Consider the following 17,671-nt stretch of genomic DNA (forward strand, 5'->3'; position numbering starts at 1 on the left):
TTCTGAATGGAATAAGTAATTTATATTCCCATAAAACAAATGTTCCTATTAAGGTTTATGACAATAATGATGCATTAACAACACCTTTTAAAAGCTCAAACTGCTGAAAACCAATACGGGTGTACATACACTGATGATAGAGCTATGTACGTGTAGACACAAGCACAACTTTCTATATACATGTAGTGTGTGTTACATGTGTCATGCACAAGGTAGTGTAGTACAATGTACACTGTTTGTAATACATTATACCAAATTGACAACAAAGTAATAATGTTTGTAACACATTATACCAAGAATATTCTAGTGTGGAATATTCTAGAAGTAAACAGGTCAATAAACTTTGTGTAACTAACAGCTTGCTGCTGTATAAAAGATTCACCAATGCAGAAAATTCCCACAACTAGGACCCCATCTCTTTATTACCGTACTGTTTGATGAAAAGATAACTTTCACAGATATAAATTTAAGTTGTATAACGGATGGCTTATGAAACTTATGGGTCGTAAATTTGTATTTTTCATGGCTGAAAACATATGATTCGACACGTAAATCACTCCAATCGGACTACTGGATCATATTTTACACCGAAATACCATAAAAATGGCAACAATGGCGGCCATTTTGAAAATGGCGGCCATCTTGAATTTTTTGATAGGCTAACGGCTTTTTTTAATTAAGTGGCTTTAGAGGAACCCTATTGCAAACTTTGGTGCTTGTATCACAAAGTGAACGATTCTTCAGATTTAAACACTTAATATACTTCTGCAGGTTTGGCCGTTGATATTTTTTTTCAGTGCCAAAAATGTGCAAAAATCACTGTTTGTGCCGCTGCGTTTTAGCTTACGTGACGTCATCATGTAAGAAAAGGGCCTTGTGTTGTGTACTGTTCGTACGGCGATCTTTTTTATCATTTTTGTTGACGATCGTTTTTGTTGTTTTGTTTTCTTTGTGGTGGTACTCACTGTATTGTTGAGAGTAGAGTAATAGTAGGTCTTCTATTTCTATGATTCGAATCTAAGTTCTATTTTACATGTATATTACTAATAATTCAAAATATAATATTTGTTTAATTACCTGAAAGTATATTTAATATTTGTTGACACTTGTTGAGAAAAAAAATAATACAATAATTATCGATTGAGTTTAATTTGATCAGGTGGTCAATACCTTTTGCTAGTTCATACTGGGTTAAATCATATTGATTTAAGACAGTCTTGGTTAACTCTTAATCAAAAAGGGAATGGTCAAACATGTCTAACTTTAATTTCACACAGCAAAAATATTTCACTTGGGGATTGCAATTTATTGGTAATAACTGTAGTCCATGTCAGTTTTCTGCTCTGTGTAAAGTGTTTCTGAAACATTTTGGTCTTCTTGGGCATTTTTTTTAACTCTACTTGCTTTCTTTGTGTGGAGGGGGGTGGTGGTGTAATCTGTTATAGACGTAGAATAAGCAAACACACCACACCGTGGTTTAGAGATACTCAAGTTTATTGAAACTGAAAATAGTGAGCGGTGCACAGCATCGACAAGGGAGGCAACGTGGGAGCGAGTCAATTAACAAACAAAACAATTAGGGAAAAGAAAAGAAAAGAGAAACAATAATAAGTACATGATATTACACTACTTGACCGTAAGCCCTAATAAATCTTAGAAAACATAACTAGACAGAGTCTGGGTGCATGAATGATTATAAGACCAATTATTTAGTCAAGCAGCCTATTAGTATACTTTACTCTCTGTGTTACCTTAGAATTGACAGAAATAGTAAAGGAGCCCTTCAAATTACCAGTTTACTGTGACAGGCCATTTGCATACAGCCCCTTGCTTGCAAACAGAGCGCCCTCATTTGCCCATCAGTAAGATAAACAAAGCCACTCTTGCAATCCACATTCCTTAAGACCCCACACTGGACCTCATTCACAACATAAAGATTGTACAGTTAACATCTGTGTCTATTGCAATTCTACTATTAAAGTTTCATCAAAGTCAGTTGAGTTTCATCCATAAAAGTCATCTTACCTCCACTGGTTAGACAACCATCTAGGCTAGGGTGAGTGTTTACTTGTTTTGTATTCTTAAAGATTTCTATTAAGTGCTATTCATAAATTCATATTTGTTAATCAGTTATTTTACTTTCATTGATACTTTCATCAGAAGTTCAATGAAGTCCCTTTAATCACCCATACATGTAGCTCTTTACATTATTATAGAATTGCTATATTCTTAGTCAGTAGTTTTAATTGATAGTTTGCCGAGACAAAAGTGTATAATGTGTCTTTAGTTTTATTAAGTTTTCTTGAGTTTTGTATATTAACTTTGATTTAGTTTGGGAGTACACTTCAGTGCTTTGGCCAAACAGTTCTCACTATTGTTTCACACAGTGAGACTACTGTGGATTATACAACCACTGTGGAATGTTGATCACCTCTCTGGCCAGATTAGGAACTCCCTAAGGCTATGTGCTGAGTGTGATGCTAGTGGCTAGGAAGTTAATATATCGATGGTCCCTATATGCTGCACAGCATTGTTTATCGATATGTGCCTTTGTGAACTGTGTTGTGTGATGAGTTAAGTTGAGCAATCGATATGCGATCACTGCAACATTGCCATTCTTACTATAGCTGGGCCATTGTTTATAAACTGTTCTGATAAGAGGTTGTTCCCAGTAGGGTTTCCTTATGTCTTTCTTGAGAAAGCTAATTATGTATTCAACCTGTCCTACAGAACACCAGGCTGGCAAAGCTTTTGTTTTCTTTAGGCTAAGTACTTGTAGTGGCAAGCTACAGTATTATAGACTGTTGGTGTTTTATTACTTTCTTTGGTTTATTGTAAGATTATTTCTTTGCACTTAAACTGAGTTTTGTTGAATGTTTAAAGAGTCTCAAGTCAAAGCAGTCATTTGCCTTGTACATCCTTTTGATTAACATTAACTAAACATATCGCTTATTCTTAGATATTGGCCTATTAATATTCTGTTTAAAGTTCTTTATTAGCTGGTTGGTCATTAAGATAATTGGACTAGTTTGAGTACATGGTTTACAAAGTCCATAGTGATAGAGGTCATTGCACTTTTAATTAGTTATTTGTTCTTCTACAAGTTAAAGCATATACATGCCTTGTATTTCCAAACAGAACCTTGACTTGACTTTAAAGTAAATTGTGTAGTTGAGCTTTTGTTTATGCTTTTATATTTTCTTTGTTTATGTTCTGACATTACTACATTTTCCTCTAATGAATTTCTTTGCTCAGTTGGTATTTTCCAAAGCTTAGTATTTATATGGAAATTGCTTATTGTATCTTTTCAGGGTTTTTGTAACACCATTTAAGAACAAGGACACTGAACGGCATTTTGTCAAGAACATGTTATTTCAGTCTGTCACATTTGGCGTCGTAGACAGGATGGTGTAAATTTGCAACCCCTAGCCTAGGGAGGTTACTTCTCAACAACAGCTACCTCTGGAAAAGAATCGAGAGATGCCTCTGGATACAGAAGAAGCAGTGGCTGAGCTCCAAGACGAACTAAAGTCTATAAAGTCGGCTCTGCTCCAGGAGAAAGAAAAGCAAGCAGAGTTGGAGGCAGCAAAGGCTGCCCTCCAAGGTCAAAGTGTGCTGGTCACCTCTTCCACTGCAGGCCAGAAGCCGATCTATGTTGCAGCAGGGAGGCGGCTTGATAGGTTTCGTGACAAACCTGCGAAACCAGCTGACCCTACTATCTTGGAATGGGTCAGCGACGTCCGGGGACAGCTGGCAGCAAGGCAGCTGACTGGAGACAACGCTGCTGCTTTCATCATAGACCATCTTGCTGGCAGAGCCAGGCAGGAGATCCTTGGAAGAGGGGATGACGTAAAAAACGACCCGGAGGAGATCTTCCGGATCCTGCTGAAGGTGTTTGGAGAGGGCAATACACTACCTCAGCTCCAGCAGAAGTTCTTTTCGTATCACCAAGGCCAGTCAGAAGATCTCCTGAGCTGTTCTCTGGAACTGGTGGAATTATTTAATTCCAGTGCCCGCCTAGACACGTCGTTTGATGCTGTGCGAACGAAGACCTTGAAGGGAAGGCTGGCGGAAGCCGTTCGAGATGAGGGTCTCAAAAGGGAGTTGAGGCGACTGATCATTGACTCCCCAGATCTTACCTTCTTCGAGGCCAGAGACAGAGCAATCGAGTGGCTGGGAAACTGCCAAGAAAAGCCCCAGCGCAATGTCAATGTGCAAGAGGTGAAGGCGGCTGATGACGCAGGAGTCCTAAAATCCCTCCTCATAAAGCAGGGAGAGCAGCTACAGAAACAGCAGAAACGGATAGATACGCTTCTCCAAGCTATGACGCAACAACCAGCTCAACGCTGGAGCCAGGGCCCGAGGCGCTGTTTCAATTGTGGTTCAGCAGGCCACCTGAAGCGGGGCTGCCCCCATGTTCCCTCATCTTCAGCTGGCATGTACTCTCCTTCAGGTGGAGGACCAAGCCATGCCCCCAACTTTGGCAACATCCAGCCGCACCAAGTTGCCCCACGGCAGTTTACCCCCCAGCAGTCTACACAGCCACAGTTTGGTTCCCAGCATCCAGCTTCCAAACCACCACCACCCACCCCCCGACAACCGTTAAACTAGGGAGGCCCGCCATTTTGAGCCAGACGACGGGCCACCAGATTCCTAAAGACAGCGGCTCTATCATTAAGAAAGCAGTTGGGGAGTGCCCAATTGCACAGGTGATCATCGGTGGATCGGAGGTGACTTGTCTACTTGACACCGGGGCGCAGGTGTCTACTTTAACTGAATCTTTCTTCAAGGAGAACTTCTCCGATCAAGAATTAGTTGACGTACACTCCTTGCTCCGCATCTCTGGTGCCCACGGTGGAGTGATCCCCTATCTTGGCTTCATTGAGCTGCCGCTCCAAGCTTTGGGACATTTTGGCAATATGGGATTTCTAGTAGTAAGGGATCCAGTAAATACACCAATGGCAGAGAGGAAACAAAGAGTACCTGGAGTCATCGGCTCTAACATATTTAGTGATATGAGAGACACTCTGCAGAATGCGATTGGACCAGGATTCCTGCAAAGATTGGGTGCCAGTTCCAGTGGCGCAGAGTGGGCTCACGTCTTAGCCCTCTACGAGGAGGTAAGGAGTGCCTCTCTTCAACCAGACAAACCTGGCAATGTTCGCATTCTCAGTCAGAAGCCAATATTGGTACCAGCGATGTCTCTACTTGTTGTGGAATGTTCTGTAAAGCCCGCCACCGGTGATGATGTGTATCAAGCAATGGTAGAGGAACTGGATGCACATGCAAAACATCTCCCCAAAGGTTTGATGACCGCCCCAACCCTTGTTCGTGTTGATAGGACCGGCCAAATCCCTGTTCAAGTGGACAACTTTAGTGAAGGTGACGTTTACCTTCGACCCAAAACTCCAGTTGCCATACTTTCCCGAGCATACCCTGAGTACGGTTCTCCGCAAACCCTTGCTTCTGAATGCGAAGTTTCTGCTCAACAAGAATCAGCCAATGATGATGCTTTACATGAACTGATGTCAAAGATTAATGTTGGGGACAGCATCAGTGACAAGCAGCGTCAAGATCTGAGAGAGCTGATCTCTAGATACAGTCACATCTTCAGCAAGGATGACGATGACATCGGGCACTGCAACAGAATAGAGCACCGAATTATCACCACGGATGACATACCAGTCAAAGTACCACACAGACGCATTCCACCCCACCTATGGCCTGAAGTAAGAGACCACATCCAAGCATCTCTAGATCGTGGCATAATACGTGAGTCCTCAAGCCCTTATGCCTCGCCAGTAGTTCTTGTTCGGAAAAGCAATGGTAAGCTGAGAATGTGTGTCGACTATAGAGCACTGAATGCGAAGACACACAAGGACGCATACCCACTACCTCGAATCGATGAAGCCCTTGACGAACTCAACGGAGCTAAGTACTTCTGCAGTTTGGATCTTGCTCATAGTTTCTATCAAATCCCGGTTGAAGAAAGAGACATCGAGAAGACAGCCTTTCGCGTTGGCACAGGTGGCTTGTACGAGTTTACTCGTATGCCGTTCGGCCTCTGCAATGCTCCGGCAACCTTCATGCGTCTGATGGACAAGGCTTTTGGTGATCAGAATTTTCAGTCTCTAATCGTCTACCTCGATGACATCCTGGTGTTTGGCAAGACGTTTGATGAGACACTTGAGCGACTCAAGATGGTGCTTGACCGCCTTTACAAATTCAACCTGATGGTGAAGCCTGAGAAGAGCCAATGGTTCGCTGAAAAGCTGCGGTACTTAGGCCACGAAGTATCAGCAAATGGACTTGCCATGGATCCAGAGAAAATAAGAGCCATAGCTGAGTGGAAGAGACCAACTAACGAAGGCGAGCTTCGGAGTTTTCTAGGCCTTGCAAGCTACTACCGCCGCTTTGTTCAAGGATTTGCTAAAGTTGCTGCCCCACTCCATGCACTACTTGGTGGCCCAAAGAAAAAGAAAGGCAAGACGGCCAACTCATCTCGGACTCCGATTTCTGAGACTTGGGATGAAGCTTGTGAAGTCTCCTTCAACCAGTTGAAGTCACTTTTAACATCAGCTCCACTTCTTGGTTATCCAGATTTCACTCGTCCGTTCATTGTAGAAGTTGATGCCAGTCATCTTGGTCTTGGTGCTGTTCTGTCCCAAAAACAGGAAACGGGTTGCGTAGTTCTAGGATACGCTAGTAGAGGCCTTCGTGGGAGCGAACGGAACATGGATAACTACAGCAGTATGAAGCTGGAGTTATTGGCACTGCGGTGGGCTATAACTGTGAAGTTCCGCGACATCCTGCTAGGAGCTGACTTTGTCGTCTATACTGACAACAATCCTCTGAGCTACCTCCAGACCAATTCCAAATTGGGCGCAATCGAGACGAGATGGGCTGCCGAGTTGGCACAGTTCCGGTTTAGCATTAAATAAAATAAGCCGGGACGCAACAACACCAATGCTGATGCCTTGAGCCGAAAGACGGAACACGGCAGTGAACCTAAGACGGTACGGTTTGAAGAAACCACCACGGCAGCACCACTATGCCTGAAGCCAGGCATGACACCTGTCCCCAACAACTTAAAATCAGCCATACGGAACAGCATCAGAGAAGTCGGCTTGAGTGAAGTCCGAAATAGCACTGATGCAACCTTGTATACAGCAATGTCCACGATCCCATCAATTCCTAATGAAGACATGGCAGCCATGCAGCGGGCAGATGACGACATCGGTCGACTACGGTACTACTGGGGACATAAACAGAAACCATCTCTTCGTCACCTGATGAAAGAGACAAGTACTACTCGTAAACTGCTCCGCTTGTGGGATCGCCTCACAGAACAGAACGATGTACTCTTTAAGCAGAAAGTCGAGAATGGGACTACCGTATATCAGCTTCTCCTTCCTAGTGCCCTGAGACAAAAGGTGCTTCAGGCTCTTCACGATGAGGCTGGACACCAAGGTGTGGAGAGGACAACGAAGCTTGCACAGACAAGATGTTACTGGCCTGGAATGTTCAAGGACATCGAATCTCATTGCAAGAATTGTCAGAGATGCACCTTGGCGAAAGCTGGTAGGAAGCTCCATCCCACCATGGGTTCCCTGATCGCGAAAAAGCCCCTGGAAGTCCTCGCTATGGACTTTACAGTCCTTGAACCTGGCACCAACAATATCGAGAACGTTCTTGTACTCACAGATGTTTTCACAAAGTTCACGCAAGCAGTGCCGTGCAGAGATCAGAAGGCAAGGACGGTTGCCCGTGTTCTTGTTCGTGACTGGTTTGTTCGCTATGGTGTGCCCCAACGGCTGCACAGTGACCAGGGACGGAGTTTCGAGGGTAAAGTCATTCAAGAACTTTGTGAGATGTACGGGATTTCTAAGTCACGAACCACACCCTACCACCCAGAAGGTAATGGGCAGTGTGAAAGATTTAATCGCACCATGCATGATCGATTTCGCACACTTTCCCCGAACCAGAAGCGACGATGGCCAGAACACCTACCAGAGCTAATCTATGCTTACAACACCACACCACACTCATCGACAGGTTTCTCGCCTCATTACCTCTTCTTCGGTCGAGAGCCTCGACTGCCGATAGATCATCTCCTTGGTGTGCAGAATGATAATACTGAAGCTGCTACCCTGGACGACTGGATCTCAGAGCATCGCAAGAAGCTGAGGCTGGCATACGCCATGGCATTGGAGACGATGGAGAAAGAAGCAGCAAGAAGGAAGGCAAGACATGACCGGAGTGCTGATGACACTGACCTACCAATTGGAGCAACGGTCTTCCTCAGAAACCGTGACATGAGGGGACGTCACAAGATCAGTGATGTGTGGGGATCCACACCTCACAAAGTAGTGGACCGACCAAACCCCACAGGGCATGTGTACACAGTAATCCCACTTAACGATGATGGGCAAGCGAAGACACTGAACAGAAGAGACCTGTTAGAAGCACAGTCCTGGGCTGTGCCAGATGTACGAGACGTTCAGCAGGATGTAGTCCCACAACGGGATCAGTCGGTGCATTCTTTCATCAACACCCCTACCTTGACAGAAGAGTCTGATGGTGATGATGTGCTTATTTACCAGCAGTGTGCAGGTGAATCCACGAACCTGATGTCAGCAGCTACTGTTCCGGAAAAAGCAGGGGAGCACCAAACTATATCACCAGATCTTGCTGGGAATGTTCCGGAAAAAGCAGGGGAGCTCCAAACCATATCGTCAGATCTCACGGGGAATATTTCAGTAGAATGTTCGCCGGTTCAACCACCTCAAGCCATGGCGACTCCATTAGTAGAGCCAACAGTCACGTTAGTAACTGAACCAGTTATACAACCATGTGAAGAAGTTGTGCTGAGACGTTCTACCCGTTCCACAGCTGGACACCATTCTAACCCGCACCATGAACCTAAACCTGTTGTTCAGTCTGAGATACCAGTCGAGACTACACCAGCAGCCCCAGTGATTGATCCTCGAGTCCTGGCAGAGATGTCGAAGACCCAACTGCTACTTGCGCAGATGATGGCTGGAGTGTCAATGAACAATGTTTAATTTGGTAGCTAAAATAGGTATTTACCTTTGTTTAATTTAGTTATTATTGTGTTAACATATTTTGCGTATTTACTTATTTCTTTTTGAGTTGTCGGGACATCAACTGTTAAGCAGGGGAGTATGTGACAGGCCATTTGCATACAGCCCCTTGCTTGCAAACAGAGCGCCCTCATTTGCCCATCAGTAAGATAAACAAAGCCACTCTTGCAATCCACATTCCTTAAGACCCCACACTGGACCTTATTCACAACATAAAGATTGTACAGTTAACATCTCTGTGTCTATTGCAATTCTACTATTAAAGTTTCATCAAAGTCAGTTGAGTTTCATCCATAAAAGTCATCTTACCTCCACTGGTTAGACAACCATCTAGGCTAGGGTGAGTGTTTACTTGTTTTGTATTCTTAAAGATTTCTATTAAGTGCTATTCATAAATTCATATTTGTTAATCAGTTATTTTACTTTCATTGATACTTTCATCAGAAGTTCAATGAAGGCTCTCGACCGAAGAAGAGGTAATGAGGCGAGAAACCTGTCGATGAGTGTGGTGTGGTGTTGTAAGCATAGATTAGCTCTGGTAGGTGTTCTGGCCATCGTCGCTTCTGGTTCGGGGAAAGTGTGCGAAGTCGATCATGCATGGTGCGATTAAATCTTTCACACTGCCCATTACCTTCTGGGTGGTAGGGTGTGGTTCGTGACTTAGAAATCCCGTACATCTCACAAAGTTCTTGAATGACTTTACCCTCGAAACGCCGTCCCTGGTCACTGTGCAGCCGTTGGGGCACACCATAGCGAACAAACCAGTCACGAACAAGAACACGGGCAACCGTCCTTGCCTTCTGATCTCTGCACGGCACTGCTTGCGTGAACTTTGTGAAAACATCTGTGAGTAGAAGAACGTTCTCGATATTGTTGGTGCCAGGTTCAAGGACTGTAAAGTCCATAGCGAGGACTTCCAGGGGCTTTTTCGCGATCAGGGAACTCATGGTGGGATGGAGCTTCCTACCAGCTTTCGCCAAGGTGCATCTCTGACAATTCTTGCAATGAGATTCGATGTCCGTGAACATTCCAGGCCAGTAACATCTTGTCTGTGCAAGCTTCGATGCCTCTCCACACCTTGGTGTCCAGCCTCATCGTGAAGAGCCTGAAGCACCTTTTGTCTCAGGGCACTAGGAAGGAGAAGCTGATATACGGTAGTCCCATTCTCGACTTTCTGCTTAAAGAGTACATCGTTCTGTTCTGTGAGGCGATCCCACAAGCGGAGCAGTTTACGAGTAGTACTTGTCTCTCATCAGGTGACGAAGAGATGGTTTCTGTTTATGTCCCCAGTAGTACCGTAGTCGACCGATGTCGTCATCTGCCCGCTGCATGGCTGCCATGTCTTCATTAGGAATTGATGGGATCGTGGACATTGCTGTATACAAGGTTGCATCAGTGCTATTTCGGACTTCACTCAAGCCGACTTCTCTGATGCTGTTCCGTATGGCTGATTTTAAGTTGTTGGGGACAGGTGTCATGCCTGGCTTCAGGCATAGTGGTGCTGCCGTGGTGGTTTCTTCAAACCGTACCGTCTTAGGTTCACTGCCGTGTTCCGTCTTTCGGCTCAAGGCATCAGCATTGGTGTTGTTGCGTCCCGGCTTATATTTAATGCTAAACCGGAACTGTGCCAACACGGCAGCCCATCTCGTCTCGATTGCGCCCAATTTGGAATTGGTCTGGAGGTAGCTCAGAGGATTGTTGTCAGTATAGACGACAAAGTCAGCTCCTAGCAGGATGTCGCGGAACTTCACAGTTATAGCCCACCGCAGTGCCAATAACTCCAGCTTCATGCTGCTGTAGTTATCCATGTTCCGTTCGCTCCCACGAAGGCCTCTACTAGCGTATCCTAGAACTACGCAACCCGTTTCCTGTTTTTGGGACAGAACAGCACCAAGACCAAGATGACTTAGTATTTATATGGAAATTGCTTATTGTATCTTTTCAGGGTTTTTGTAACACCATTAAAGAACAAGGACACTGAACGGCATTTTGTCAAGAACATGTTATTTCAGTCTGTCACATTACAATCACCAATTAATCACAGTGAAATAAAAGCAATGATGGTGAATCAATCACTTGTTATCACAATGGCATGTTCTCTAATTTATTAAATATTATAGAGAAATCAACCAAATTATTAAAACCCATTTATTTACTTTGTCAGCAGATTTGTCCTACAAAAATAGCACTGACAGCTCTGTTTTACCAAACGAAAATTACCAAGTTAAGATTAAAATGCATACGAAGTACATGTACTGTATTTTCATACCATAAAGAAACACATACAATACATGCAATTTATACCGAGAGTCTTTTATCCTATGACCCATGCACATTACATTATGTTTACGCTCATAGAACACGAGAGGGCCTACTATCATTATTTTCATGACTTACAGAAAACATCATTACAAAAACAGCGATTTTACCTAGTTTTATCCCCCTGTTTCACATGTCACTAACTCAGAAAATGCCAGAGTCCCTTATGTCTGGGACCATTTATTATTTAGGTAAAAGAACATTTGATAAAAGTACAAAATAATCTTACCTAAAAATAGTGAGCGGTGCACAGCAACGACAAGGGAGGCAACGTGGGAGCGAGTGACACTATCCACGCTGTCAACCCTTGAGGGCGCTGGTCACCGCTACCGCTTGCCATCGCTAACCTCCGCTCAATATTATGACGCACCTGACTTGGTCCCACATTTGTATTCCTTTTACAGTCCCAGCTCTCTGAAAATCTTCCACGATTTAAAGTGACGGGGAGACTCGAGCCTGGACGACTACATAGGGCGACTACTGTTGAAGTCGGGACTGTTGATTGCTTAGTCGAGTCGCAACTAACTTTTTTCAACTAATAGGTTATCGTGCCACAGCATAGTCGTAACTACATGTACCTGCTTGTAAACCAATAGCACTCCGCACTAAATGCTAAAACCAAGTTTAGTACATGGATCTCAGACAAACGTACAAAACTTTACTAACAACATATGTGTAATATTCGGGAATAACTGGAGAGTATTCGAGACAAGATGTCTGCCTTCATGAGCATGTTTACATGTGCTTTAATATGAACACTTGAGGGCGCTATAACAATAGTGCGGAGGCATTATCCTACATCTCCCCCTAAGTACAGATTGGTGTACTTTAATTCCCAAAAATATTCAACAAAGTCCAATAGTGTCCATGAAAAGATCTCTAGAGTCCATGAATCATGTACAAATTAATGTTAACGCTTAAACAACTTTGATAATTTTAAAAACCAAAACAGTAAACAGAATTTTTAGGAAACAAGACAACTGGAGTAACAACTTCTAAAAATTCTGCATGTTTTTTATGCAGAGTGATGCATAAACTTTCCAACTCTCAATTTTTTAGCCTGCAATGTCTTTCAATGCAGCTATTTGCTTTTTTGGGAAAGTTTTTTGTTTTGTTTATAAATCAAGGTGGTTAGGCGGCTTCACTAAACGTCCTGATTGGGTTGTCATCACCGAGTGGAGTACTCGGTGGTGGGGAAAACGACGGAGATTGTTTCTCTGGAGAAGTGGATGGAGGAAACTGCTGCATTGGAGTAGGAAGTACTGTCTGCGTTGTTACATCAGAGGGTGGAGACAGTAGTGCATCTGGGTCGGGTGGTTGAGGGGTGTGGTCTGGTGTGGTGACGAGAGCTGATCGATTGCGACGAACTGCGCCAAGATTGGTTTCAACAATGTAAGAACGTGGCTGGGATGATTTAGCGAGGATGGTCTCTTGGCGGTTCTGGTCTCGGATCCAAACTGAGTCACCAGGGTGTAGTGTTGTTAGAGTCTTAGCACGGTGACGAAGATTGAAGTTGTGCTGTTGCTTTGTGCGATACGCTTCTTCTTTCTGTCTGATCGTCTGGTCCTGTTGAGCTTTCGGATGTAGATTTGATGGAAGGATAGGCAGGGTTGTCTTTAGTTTCCTGCCCATCAATAGTTCGCTTGGGGACAGGCCATTTTGAAGTGGGGATGAGCGATACATCAGAAGGGAGAGGTACGGGTCTGTGTTCTTCTTAAGCAGCCCTTTGATCGTGCGAACTGCTCTCTCGGCTTCCCCATTTGCCTGTGGGTACCGTGGGGAACTAGTAGTGTGGATGAATCCATACGTCTTTGCAAACTGGAGGAATGAGGCCGAGCTGAATTGTGGCCCATTGTCGGACATAATCACATCTGGGATTCCGTGTACTGCAAGGATTTCCTTCAAGGCTTGGATCACAGCAGCTGAGGTTTGGACAGATGGGAGAGACTTGATTTCTATCCAGCGTGACTAGTAGCCAACGACGATGAGGTACATTTTCCCTCGATACTCAAACAAATCTGCTCCCAGCCAAATTGTAGCATTGTTGCAACGTTGCAATGTTGCGACAAATCGTGGAAGCAACGTTCGTAAACAATGTCCAATATTGATACATTGTTGCAATGTTGTATTTACGTAAGCGCAACATTCAGGCAATGTTTCTATGAGAAACGTGCGGCGATGTTTAGGGAACAGACAAAACGCGACAAAACGTGGAAGCAACGTTCCAAAGCAATGTCCGAATAAAACGATGTTGCAACGTTGTATATACGTCAGCATGTAACATGACGAAACTGCAACCTTCATGCAACGTTGCGACAAAACGTGGAAGCAACGTTCCAAAGCAATGTCCGAATAAAACGCTGTTGCAACGTTGTATATACGTCAGCATGTAACATGACGAAAGCGCAACCTTCTAGCAACATTGCGGCCAAACCTTCTGGCAATGTTTCAACACGTCACCATTTAACGTTTTCACAACAATGTATGAACGTTTCTAGTAACATGACGAAACCACAACCTTCAGGCAACGTTTCGAAGAAACGTGCGGGAGATGTTTAGGGAACAGACAATTGTAACGTTGTTGCAACGTTTGGTATAAGTTATAATGTAACATGACGAAACTGCAACCTTCATCCAACGTTGCGACAAAACGTGGAAGCAATGTTCCAAAGCAATGTACAACTAAAACGTTGTTGCAACGTTGTATATACGTCAGCATGTAACATGACGAAAGCGCAACCTTCCAGCAACATTGCGGCAGAACTTTCTAGCAATGTTGCGATACAACGTCACCATTTAACGTTGTTGCAACATTATGTGAACGTTACTAGGTAACATGACGAAACCGCAACCTGCAGGCAACGTTGCAGTAAGGTCGTGTGTTAGCTGGGAACAACCCAGGGAATTCTGCTCTGAAGTCCGGCGTCGAAATCTGCTTTACTTCATTCACTCTCTTGATGAGGCCAAGATTGAAACATGCTCGTTTACTGAGGAGTGAACATCTCTGATTTTGAATGACGTAGAGGCGCTCAGTGATTTTCCTTTCGGAGAATTGCAGTGTAGCAGTCAGCATTCTTGTCACTGGTAAAGGAGTGCCTCCCGGACCACGAAGTAACTGAGTTGTTTCCTGGAGTTGCACATTTGCAAGCCATGGTTCTGTATCGCTGATGACGGAGACAGTTGCACCAGTGTCAAGTTTAAAGCAGGTGCGATTTCCATCGACTGTAATGAAAGCACTCCAGTAGTCGCTGTTACTTGTGACTTCACCAAGGAATGGTAAATCATCGTCGAAAGAATCTTCATGTACCTTTGTGGTGTTGCGTTTGGATGCATTTCCACTTACGCACACTGGCTTGAAATGTCCTGGTTTTGATCAGGTGTCACATACAGCATATTTCGCTGGGCAGTCACGACGGGGATGGCTTGTTCTTCCACACCATTTACAGCTACGTGGCTTTGAATCATGTTCGTGGGTGTACTGTTTGGTGCGAGGCTGTCCCTTAGGTTTCGCAACATGATCAATGCTAGAAGATCACCACGTACTATGTCACGACTATCCTTTCTAGTTTCTGACTGGCGGCATATCTCGACTGCTTTGGTCAGATTGAGATCGGCTTTGATTTGAAGAGAGTCAGACAGTTTATCATCTAGTACTCCCACAACGATTCTATCTCTGATGAGACTTTCTTTAAGATCACCATATTGACAATTGTCAGCCAGTCTAAACAAATGTTGGATAAATATGTCGATTGATTCATTTGGCAGCTGTTTACGTCGATTAAATCGAGCCCTCTCGACGATTACGTTGCGTCTGCTTTCATAATGCTTATCGAGAGCTGCCTTAATTAACTTCAACATATGTGGCCGTTTCCTCTTTGATACCGAGTGCAACAATGATATCGTCGGCACATTCCCCCATAGAATACAACAGAGTGCTCACCTGTTCCCGGTCGCCTTTGATGTTGAGGCCGGAGGCGATTCTGTAGCGCTCGAATCGATTGACCCATTTTTGCCAAAGTTCACTCTGGTGTGGTCCGTTTCCACCTTCAAACTTGTCTGGCAAGGATAAATGGGTTCGTGGGGCGTTTTCCATGTCAGATGTGGGTCTTAATAACCGCTGCCACCATTATTCGGGAATAACTGGAGAGTATTCGAGACAAGATGTCTGCCTTCATGAGCATGTTTACATGTGCTTTAATATGAACACTTGAGGGCGCTATAACAATAGTGCGGAGGCATTATCCTACAATATGCACACGTACTTGTCCCTGTTATGTTTACTCGCAGTACTACTACATACAGGTGCCATACGGCGCGTGTGGCGTGATCGCTAAATTAGTGGAATGTTTGTCTGACAGCGGTGTATTTTAAGCAAAAGTGATGTCATAAGTGCTGAGTGCTATTGTATCGCTTGCGACCATTCACAACAGCGAAAGGCCCTTTGCGAGACCACGGCTTCGACTTCGGATTCGGCTAAGGCTAGCTTGGCCCCGTGGTTGCGCATGCTTTGCATATGCCCCGTGGGGTGTCAGACATGACAGAGCCTGAAGCAGAATCCAATGCCGAAGCCGCGATTTTTAAAAGGGTCTCAATTTACTTTACGGAACACAATCTGATTGTTTTTCACCAGTTACACAGTTTTTCAATCCATTCAGCGTTAACTTTATAATATTGCGCCTGTGCCAAACATGATGCCGTAAGGCATCTTGGGCATCGAAAACAAGAGTAAAAGTTGCGACTCCGAGGCAAGAGTGTACAGTTTTTGCCGTGCATAGATCGGAACGTTGGTTGTGTGTGACCGCGCAACACCAATGGTCTTGGAACCAAAACTATTGAGTAGATGAATAATGTACCTGAACACACATGATTAAGGTTTGTCTGCACGATTTCGTCAAATGCTACAAAAGGGACTTTTTCGGAGACCGTTATTTTTGTACAACGATGGTCATTTTTATAGTCCGAAATTTCTTATTTCTGAACAATTAAAAATTCACCTATGGTTTTTGTCATTACAATTAAGCATTCCTCGTTCACACTGTCACGTTGTTGTATTTTTACATGGCTGGGTTTTCAAGATATGATTTTTTGAAAATGTGCCCTCCAAGCTCATTATAATATGCAAAACTGCGACTGTCTTGCATACGCTGCAAATGAAAGAAAGGACTTTTCCGAACGGTGCGCACTGACTGGATGGTTCTGCGACGGTGAAGATTTGTATCAAGTGTACATTCCGCGACAACTTATTACGATGGACTATGAGTTGATCACATGCCCAGGGAGTTCGGTATGCCGACTGCACATGTGCCTTGGATCGGGCGAGTTGGTCTTTAAAAAGGGTTTGTTATGAAATGGTTAAACAGCTACCTGAGCGGAATGTTTTCAACAGAAATGGTATTTTTACTTGTTTATAATGCACTTGTTCACCATTTTAATGTAATTTTTTATATGTGTACACTTCTGAACTTTTCGTAATTATCGAGTAAAAAATCAGGCCCCTACCTAAAGGTTTTTTGAAAAACTAAAAACAATTCTGCCGTTTAGAGCGGGCGTCAGAGGACAATGCCGCTGACGTCATTTGTGGGAGTTTGCTTTGTTATACATCCATGCTGCAACAAAGCGGCTTTATCTACTTATGACGTTTTTAGAGTGATTACGTAATGGGGCTTTTCGCAAATCTCGCAGAAAAGCTCTGGACAAGGGCATACAAAATGATTGTTTTTTTACTCAATTGAAACCTATTTATAATCATATGACTCGATTTTCTTATTCATCGAAAACATTTTAATTGTCCAGAGCTTTTCTGCGAGATTTGCGAAAAGCCCCGTTACGTAATCACTCTCAAAACGTCATAAGTAGATAAAGCCGCTTTGTTGCAGCGTGGATGTATAACAAAGCAAACTCACACAAATGACGTCAGCGGCATTGTCCTTTGACGCTCGCTCTCAACGGCAGAAGTGTTTTTAGTTTTTCAAAAACCCTTTACCCCGAGGTAGGGGCCTGATTTTTTACTCGATAATTACGAAAAGTTCAGAAGTGTACACATATAAAAATTACATTAAAATGGTGAACAAGTGCATTATAAACAAGTAAAATCACCATTTCTGTTGAAAACATTCCGCTCAGGTAGCTGTTTAAAAAGATGTTTCTGATCCACACAAATATGCCTCGAAATGGGAAGGTTTCCCTTTTAATTTGCGAACTAACACTGTCCGCCGTTTGACGAGTCAAAAGTTTGACTCCACAAAAAG

The 17,671-nt window shown here is 43.7% G+C and overlaps 2 protein-coding genes across 2 annotated transcripts; one reads left to right on the top strand and one right to left on the bottom strand.

Annotated features, from left to right (window-relative positions):
* Positions 1-1,442: 1,442 nt before the first annotated feature.
* Positions 1,443-4,624, top strand: LOC117302944. The gene is made up of 2 exons (XM_033786942.1): positions 1,443-2,056; positions 3,312-4,624. The coding sequence occupies exon 2, from the start codon at positions 3,481-3,483 to the stop codon at positions 4,609-4,611; it is 1,131 nt and encodes a 376-aa protein (XP_033642833.1). The 5' UTR covers positions 1,443-2,056; positions 3,312-3,480; the 3' UTR covers positions 4,612-4,624.
* Positions 4,625-12,554: 7,930 nt separating this feature from the next.
* Positions 12,555-13,286, bottom strand: LOC117303321. The gene has a single exon (XM_033787488.1). It carries the CDS (start codon positions 13,284-13,286, stop codon positions 12,555-12,557), a length of 732 nt encoding a protein of 243 aa, XP_033643379.1.
* Between the last annotated feature and the right edge of the window lie 4,385 nt (positions 13,287-17,671).

This window comes from Asterias rubens, chromosome 19, assembly GCF_902459465.1.
Source record: "Asterias rubens chromosome 19, eAstRub1.3, whole genome shotgun sequence".
NCBI lineage: Eukaryota > Metazoa > Echinodermata > Asteroidea > Forcipulatida > Asteriidae > Asterias > Asterias rubens.